The sequence below is a fragment of the Oncorhynchus gorbuscha genome, linkage group LG14 (genome assembly GCF_021184085.1).
Source record: "Oncorhynchus gorbuscha isolate QuinsamMale2020 ecotype Even-year linkage group LG14, OgorEven_v1.0, whole genome shotgun sequence".
In the NCBI taxonomy this organism is placed as follows: Eukaryota; Metazoa; Chordata; class Actinopteri; order Salmoniformes; family Salmonidae; genus Oncorhynchus; species Oncorhynchus gorbuscha.
Window position 1 is genome coordinate 9,307,801 of NC_060186.1, and position 9,825 is coordinate 9,317,625.

The window sequence follows — 9,825 nt, forward strand, 5'->3', positions numbered from 1 at the left end:
ACAACAGCAAGCCTGTATATGTACACACACAGACACCTAGTTCTATTTTAAACCTTTCCACAATGGCCCTCTGCCTCTCCATCGTCTCCCCGGTCGCTACAGAATCTGTGGCCCATAGAGATTATAAAGTGATTTACTGGGAAAGCAATCGTGAAACAATTCTCCCCATCTCTCTCCCTCTGTTATTTATCATCTCTCTCTCATGGTATTCTCTCTCTTTCTATATATATATACATACACACACATACTTTCCCTCAATTTATTGGGCTTTATTGGCATGGGAAACACATGTTTAGATTGCCAAAGCAAGAGAAACAACAAAAATTATCAGTAAACAGTACACTCACAGATGTTTTGTGACATTTCAAATGTCACATTATGGCTATGTACAGTGTTATAACGATGTGCAAATAGTTAAAGTACAAAAGGGAAATAAATCAACATAAATATGGGTTGTATTTACAATGGTGTTTGTTCTTCACTGGTTGGCCTTTTCTTGTGGCAACAGGTCACAATCTTGATGATGTGATGGCACACTGTGGTATTTCACCCAGTAGATATGGGAGTTTCTCAAAATTGTATTTGTTTTAATTCTTTATAGGTCTGTGTAATCGGAAGAAATATATGTCTCTAATATGGTCATACATTGGGCAAAAGGTTAGGAAGTGCAGCTCAGTTTCCATCTCATTTTGTCGGCAGTGTGCACATAGCCTGTCTTCTCTTGAGAGCCAGGTCTGCCTACGGCGGCCTTTCTCATTAGCAAGGCTATGCTCACTGAGTCTGTACATAGTCAAAGCTTTCCTTAAATTTGGGTCTGTCACAGTGGTCAGGTATTCTGACACTGTTACTCTCTGTTTGGGGCCAAATAGCATTCTAGTTTGCTCAGTTCTTTGTTTAATTCTTTACAATGTGTCTAGTATTTATCTTTTTGTTTGATCATTTAGTTGGGTGTAATTGTGCTCTCTCTCTCCAGTAGCCAGTGTGAAGAGCATTGACCTCTCCATCACCCCAGAGACAGAGTCATTATAGGGCTTCTCTCTGTCCCCAAACACACACACGTCGTTCCCCTCCTCTTTCCTGTCCCCAGTGTCAGTGTGACGCAGTGGAAACCCCCTAACCCAAATGTAATGGTACTGTCATTTGTATACAGTAATCAGACCTGGGAAGCGGGAGTCATGCTCTCAATGATTGGTAGTGAGGAACCACACACACACACTGGAGTCACACGCTCAAGTGCTAATGAAGCAATGTGTTTTAATTAATAAGTGTGTGAACGGGAGTCCCACATCTGACAGAGATTAGCTTTCACACTGAAATTAACTCACAAATGCACACACACACAAATGCAGGGGTGTACACACACACACACACACACACACACACACACACACACACACACACACACACACACACACACACACACACACACACACACACACACACACACACACACACACACACACACACACACACACACACACACACACACACACACAGTTTTGTGCAGAAGTGAATATCTTTGCCGGCCTTTTCTCTACCCTCCTGTGGCTCTAACTCAAACTACACCCTCCTCGCAATCCTCTACAGCCATTTCCTCTCCCTCTCCTCCATCTGAATAGTATACAAACATCCACCTCTGTAACACGTTTCACCTCCCCATTTGTTTTCAGAGAGGAGAGGAGAGAGGAAAGGAGATGAGGAAAGGAGACTACCTCAGACTACTGAGATGCATTCCACCCCCAGAAGAGAGAGAGTAGACAAGGAAAGCAGGCCACTGAGACCCTGCACAGCGGTGTTACACATCGCCCTGGACAAACAGTGTGGGTGGTTTCCCCGGTGTTGTGAGACATTGCCTCCCAAGTGCTTATATAACCTCCACCTCCACCTCTACCTCTACCTCCACCTCCACCCCCCCACCTCCACCAGACATCCCGTCATACCGCACTGGAGGAGAGAAGGTAGGTGTGTAGGAAGGTAGGTGTGTAGGAAGGTAGGTGTGTAGGAAGGTAGGTGTGTAGGAAGGTAGGTAGATGTGTAGGTAGGTAAGTGTGTGTGTGTGTGTGTGTGTGTGTGTGTGTGTGTGTGTGTGTGTGTGTGTGTGTGTGTGTGTGTGTGTGTGTGTGTGTGTGTGTGTGTGTGTGTGTGTGTGTGTGTACAGTACGTGTGTGTCTGACAATTGACATGTATTCACAGAAAGCTCTTACATAGAGAAGCATATCTCTGAACATATGAACTAGGCTGTTATTACAGTTCAGCAGAGTACAATAAATACTAGGAAGAAAATGCCTCACACGTTTCCCCAACCAACCCACCAACCCTGTAACCAACCCATCCACTCTGTAACCAACACACCAACCCTGTAAACAACCCACCAACCCTTTAACCAACCCACCAACCCTTTAACCAACCCACTAACCCTTTAACCAACCCACCAACCCTGTAACCAACCCACCAACCCTGTAACCAACCCACCAACCCTGTAACCAACCCATCCACTCTGTAACCAACACACCAACCCTGTAACCAACCCACCAACCCTTTAACCAACCCACCAACCCTTTAACCAACCCACCAACCCTTTAACCAACCCACCAACCCTGTAACCAACCCACCAACCCTGTAACCAACCCATCCACTTTGTAACCAACCCACCAACCCTGTAACCAACCCACCAACCCTTTAACCAACCCATCCACTCTGTAACCAACACACCAACCCTGTAACCAACCCACCAACCCTGTAACCAACACACCAACCCTGTAACCAACTCACCAACCCTGTAACCAACCATGTAACCAACCCACCAACCCTGTAACCAACCCACCCACCAACCATGTAACCCACCCACCAACCAACCCACAAACCCTGTAACCAACCCACCAACCCTTTAACCAACCCACCAACTCTGTAACCAACACACCAACCCTGTAACCAACCCACCAACCCTGTAACCAACTCACCAACCCTGTAACCAACCCACCAACCCTTTAACCAACCCACCAACCCTGTAACCAACACACCAACCCTGTAACCAACCCACCAACCCTGTAACCAACCCATCCACTCTGTAACCAACCCACCAACCCTGTAACCAACCCACCAACCCTTTAACCAACCCATCCACTCTGTAACCAACACACCAACCCTGTAACCAACCCACCAACCCTGTAACCAACACACCAACCCTGTAACCAACTCACCAACCCTGTAACCAACCATGTAACCAACCCACCAACCCTGTAACCAACCCACCCACCAACCATGTAACCCACCCACCAACCAACCCACAAACCCTGTAACCAACCCACCAACCCTTTAACCAACCCACCAACTCTGTAACCAACACACCAACCCTGTAACCAACCCACCAACCCTGTAACCAACCCACCAACCCTGTAACCAACTCACCAACCCTGTAACCAACCCACCAACCCTTTAACCAACCCACCAACCCTGTAACCAACACACCAACCCTGTAACCAACCCACCAACCCTGTAAACAACCATGTAACTAACCCACCAACCCTGTAACCAACCCACCCACCAACCATGTAACCCACCCACCAACCAACCCACAAACCCTGTAACCAACTCACCAACCCGTAACCAACCCACCAACCCTGTAACCAACCCATCAACCCTGTAACCAACCCATCAACCCTGTAGCCAACCCACCAACCCTGCAACCAGCCCACCAACCCTGTAACCAACCCACCAACCCTATAACCAACCCACCAACCCTGTAACCAACCAACCAACCCTGTAAACAACCCACCAACCATGTAACCCACCCACCAACCATGTAACCCACCCACCAACCAACCCACAAACCCTGTAACCAACTTACCAACCTGTAACCAACCCACCAACCCTGTAACCAACCCATCAAACCTGTAACCAACCCACCAACCCTGTAACCAACCCTGTAATCAACCCACCAATCAACCCACCAACCCTGTAACCTGTAACCAACCCACCAACCCTGTAACCAACCCACCAACCCTGTAACCAACCCTGTAATCAACCCACCAATCAACCCACCAACCCTGTAACCAACCCGCCAACCCTGTAATCAACCCACCAAACCTGTAACCAACCCACCAACCCTGTAACCAATCCTGTAACCAACCCACCAACCTTGTAACCAACCCACCAACCCTGTAACCAACCCACAAACCCTGTAACCAACCCACCAACCCTGTAATCAACCCACCAACCCTTTAACCAACCCTGTAACCCAATACCAACCCTGTAACCCACCCACCCACCAACCCTGTAACGCACCCACCAACCCACCAATCCTGTAACCCATCAACCAACCCCCCCACCAACCCTGTAACCCACCCACCCTGTAACCCACCCACCAACCCTGTAACCAACCCACCAACCATGTAATCAACCCATCAACCCTGTAACCAACCCACCAACCCTGTAACCAACCAACCCTGTAACCCACCAACCCTGTAACCAAACCTGTAATCAACCCACCAACCCTGTAACCAACCCTGTAATCAACCCACCAACCCTATAAAAAACCTGTAATCAACCCACCAACCCTGTAACCAACCCACCAACCCTGTAACCAACCCTGTAATCAACCCACCAACCCTGTAACCAACCAACTCTGTAACCCACCCTGTAGCCAACCCACCAACCCTGTAACCAACCCTGTAACCAACCCTGAAACCAACCCACCAACCCTGTAACCAACCCACCAACCCTGTAACCAACCCACCAACCCTGTAACCAACCCACCAACCCTGTAACCAACCCACCAACCCTGATACCAACCCACCAACCCTGAAACCAACCCAAAAAAACCAACCCACCAACCCTGTAACCAACCCTGTAATCAACCCACCAACCCTGTAACAAAACCTGTAATCAACCCACCAACCCTGTAACCAACCCACCAACCCTGTAATCAACCCACCAAATCTGTAACCAACCCACCAACCCTGTAACCAATCCTGTAACCAACCCACCAACCCTGAAACCAACCCGCCAACCCTGTAACCAACCCACCAACCCTGTAACCAACCCACCAACCCTGTAACCAACCCACCAACCCTGTAACCAACCCACCAACCCTGTAACCAACCCACCAACCCTGTAACCAACCCGCCAACCCTGTAACCAACCCACCAACCCTGATACCAACCCACCAACCCTGAAACCAACCCTGAAACCAACCCACCAACCCTGTAACCAACCCTGTAACCAACCCACCAACCCTGTAATCAACCCACCAAATCTGTAACCAACCCACCAACCCTGTAACCAATCCTGTAACCAACCCACCAACCCTGAAACCAACCCGCCAACCCTGTAACCAACCCACCAACCCTGTAACCAACCCACCAACCCTGTAACCAACCCACCAACCCTGTAACCAACCCACCAACCCTGTAACCAACCCACCAACCCTGATACCAACCCACCAACCCTGAAACCAACCCTGAAACCAACCCACCAACCCTGTAACCAACCCTGTAACCAACCCACCAACCCTGTAATCAACCCACCAAATCTGTAACCAACCCACCAACCCTGTAACCAATCCTGTAACCAACCCACCAACCCTGAAACCAACCCGCCAACCCTGTAACCAACCCACCAACCCTGTAACCAATCCTGTAACCAACCCACCAACCCTGAAACCAACCCGCCAACCCTGTAACCAACCCAGCAACCCTGTAACCAATCCTGTAACCAACCCACCAACCCTGAAACCAACCCGCCAACCCTGTAACCAACCCTGCAACCCTGTAACCAATCCTGTAACCAACCCACCAACCCTGAAACCAACCCGCCAACCCTGTAACCAACCCGCCAACCCTGTAACCAACCCTGCAACCAACCCACCAACCCTGAAACCAACCCGCCAACCCTGTAACCAACCCACCAACCCTTTAACCAACCCACTAACCCTTTAACCAACCCACCAACCCTGTAACCAACCCACCAACCCTGTAACCAACCCACCAACCCTGTAACCAACCCATCCACTCTGTAACCAACACACCAACCCTGTAACCAACCCACCAACCCTTTAACCAACCCACCAACCCTTTAACCAACCCACCAACCCTTTAACCAACCCACCAACCCTGTAACCAACCCACCAACCCTGTAACCAACCCATCCACTTTGTAACCAACCCACCAACCCTGTAACCAACCCACCAACCCTTTAACCAACCCATCCACTCTGTAACCAACACACCAACCCTGTAACCAACCCACCAACCCTGTAACCAACACACCAACCCTGTAACCAACTCACCAACCCTGTAACCAACCATGTAACCAACCCACCAACCCTGTAACCAACCCACCCACCAACCATGTAACCCACCCACCAACCAACCCACAAACCCTGTAACCAACCCACCAACACTTTAACCAACCCACCAACTCTGTAACCAACACACCAACCCTGTAACCAACCCACCAACCCTGTAACCAACTCACCAACCCTGTAACCAACCCACCAACCCTTTAACCAACCCACCAACCCTGTAACCAACACACCAACCCTGTAACCAACCCACCAACCCTGTAACCAACCCATCCACTCTGTAACCAACCCACCAACCCTGTAACCAACCCACCAACCCTTTAACCAACCCATCCACTCTGTAACCAACACACCAACCCTGTAACCAACCCACCAACCCTGTAACCAACACACCAACCCTGTAACCAACTCACCAACCCTGTAACCAACCATGTAACCAACCCACCAACCCTGTAACCAACCCACCCACCAACCATGTAACCCACCCACCAACCAACCCACAAACCCTGTAACCAACCCACCAACCCTTTAACCAACCCACCAACTCTGTAACCAACACACCAACCCTGTAACCAACCCACCAACCCTGTAACCAACCCACCAACCCTGTAACCAACTCACCAACCCTGTAACCAACCCACCAACCCTTTAACCAACCCACCAACCCTGTAACCAACACACCAACCCTGTAACCAACCCACCAACCCTGTAAACAACCATGTAACTAACCCACCAACCCTGTAACCAACCCACCCACCAACCATGTAACCCACCCACCAACCAACCCACAAACCCTGTAACCAACTCACCAACCCGTAACCAACCCACCAACCCTGTAACCAACCCATCAACCCTGTAACCAACCCATCAACCCTGTAGCCACCCTGCAACCAACCCACCAACCCTGCAACCAGCCCACCAACCCTGTAACCAACCCACCAACCCTATAACCAACCCACCAACCCTGTAACCAACCAACCAACCCTGTAAACAACCCACCAACCATGTAACCCACCCACCAACCATGTAACCCACCCACCAACCAACCCACAAACCCTGTAACCAACTTACCAACCTGTAACCAACCCACCAACCCTGTAACCAACCCATCAAACCTGTAACCAACCCACCAACCCTGTAACCAACCCTGTAATCAACCCACCAATCAACCCACCAACCCTGTAACCAACCCCGTAACCAACCCACCAACCCTGTAACCAACCCACCAACCCTGTAACCAACCCTGTAATCAACCCACCAATCAACCCACCAACCCTGTAACCAACCCGCCAACCCTGTAATCAACCCACCAAACCTGTAACCAACCCACCAACCCTGTAACCAATCCTGTAACCAACCCACCAACCTTGTAACCAACCCACCAACCCTGTAACCAACCCACAAACCCTGTAACCAACCCACCAACCCTGTAATCAACCCACCAACCCTTTAACCAACCCTGTAACCCAATACCAACCCTGTAACCCACCCACCCACCAACCCTGTAACGCACCCACCAACCCACCAATCCTGTAACCCATCAACCAACCCCCACCAACCCTGTAACCCACCCACCCTGTAACCCACCCACCAACCCTGTAACCAACCCACCAACCATGTAATCAACCCATCAACCCTGTAACCAACCCACCAACCCTGTAACCAACCAACCCTGTAACCCACCAACCCTGTAACCAAACCTGTAATCAACCCACCAACCCTGTAACCAACCCTGTAATCAACCCACCAACCCTATAAAAAAACCTGTAATCAACCCACCAACCCTGTAACCAACCCACCAACCCTGTAACCAACCCTGTAATCAACCCACCAACCCTGTAACCAACCAACTCTGTAACCCACCCTGTAGCCAACCCACCAACCCTGTAACCAACCCTGTAACCAACCCTGAAACCAACCCACCAACCCTGTAACCAACCCACCAACCCTGTAACCAACCCACCAACCCTGTAACCAACCCACCAACCCTGTAACCAACCCACCAACCCTGATACCAACCCACCAACCCTGAAACCAACCCAAAAAAACCAACCCACCAACCCTGTAACCAACCCTGTAATCAACCCACCAACCCTGTAACAAAACCTGTAATCAACCCACCAACCCTGTAACCAACCCACCAACCCTGTAATCAACCCACCAAATCTGTAACCAACCCACCAACCCTGTAACCAATCCTGTAACCAACCCACCAACCCTGAAACCAACCCGCCAACCCTGTAACCAACCCACCAACCCTGTAACCAACCCACCAACCCTGTAACCAACCCACCAACCCTGTAACCAACCCACCAACCCTGTAACCAACCCACCAACCCTGTAACCAACCCGCCAACCCTGTAACCAACCCACCAACCCTGATACCAACCCACCAACCCTGAAACCAACCCTGAAACCAACCCACCAACCCTGTAACCAACCCTGTAACCAACCCACCAACCCTGTAATCAACCCACCAAATCTGTAACCAACCCACCAACCCTGTAACCAATCCTGTAACCAACCCACCAACCCTGAAACCAACAACCCTGTAACCAACCCACCAACCCTGTAACCAACCCACCAACCCTGTAACCAACCCACCAACCCTGTAACCAACCCACCAACCCTGTAACCAACCCACCAACCCTGAAACCAACCCGCCAACCCTGAAACCAACCCGCCAACCCTGTAACCAACCCGCCAACCCTGTAACCAATCCTGTAACCAACCCACCAACCCTGTAACCAACCCGCCAACCCTGTAACCAATCCTGTAACCAACCCACCAACTCTGTAACCAATCCTGTAACCAACCCGCCAACCCTGTAACCAATCCTGTAACCAACCCACCAACCCTGTAACCAACCCTGCAACCCACTACCAAGCGGTGTGTTCCAACAATCCAAAGAAGACTAAATATGTCAGGGAGACCATGTGACCACCACATGTGCTCCACGTGTCATCATCTATCTGTTCTGTGGACTAAAGATAGATCCTAATAAACAAACTAGAAAATTAACATTTACTGACAGGAATGTGTGTGCTTGCTTCTACTGTCTTCTTCAGTCAGTATTTCTATAGTAGTGTATGGGGAATAACAGCAGTGTGTTTTCAGCAAGCACATTAAAAAACAGCAATAACCAGTAATAGACTCACATTGATGAGTTCTAACTCCCAGATCTTCTTGACCAGTTCCATGGAGGTGTATCCGTTGATGAGGAAGGACTTAGTGTAGTCTCCCAGCTCCAGAGACTCCAGCCACTCAGCCACTGACGTGGGGTTGTTACCGTCATAGCCAATAGGACGCACCTGGAGGGGGAAGGAGGAGGGGACAGACTGTCACTAGATGATATGAAGAGCAATGATACCGGACACTAAAACTAGGGAGGGGGGAAGAGAGGGAGGCAGGAAAGGAGGGACGGGGTCAGAGAGGGAGGAAAGGAGGGAGGGGGCAGAGAGGGAGAAAGGGAGAAAGGGAGGGAGGAAAGTAAGGAGACAGGGAGGCAGGAAAAGAGGGAGGGGT

The 9,825-nt window shown here is 50.2% G+C and overlaps 1 protein-coding gene across 1 annotated transcript in view; it reads right to left on the reverse strand.

Annotated features, from left to right (window-relative positions):
• Positions 1–9,825, reverse strand: part of LOC123994385 (ankyrin repeat and sterile alpha motif domain-containing protein 1B-like) — a 509,344-nt gene that overhangs the window by 107,540 nt on the left and 391,979 nt on the right. Inside the window, 1 exon segment of the mRNA XM_046296905.1 lies at positions 9,459–9,611. Coding sequence (XP_046152861.1) covers positions 9,459–9,611 — 153 coding nt within the window.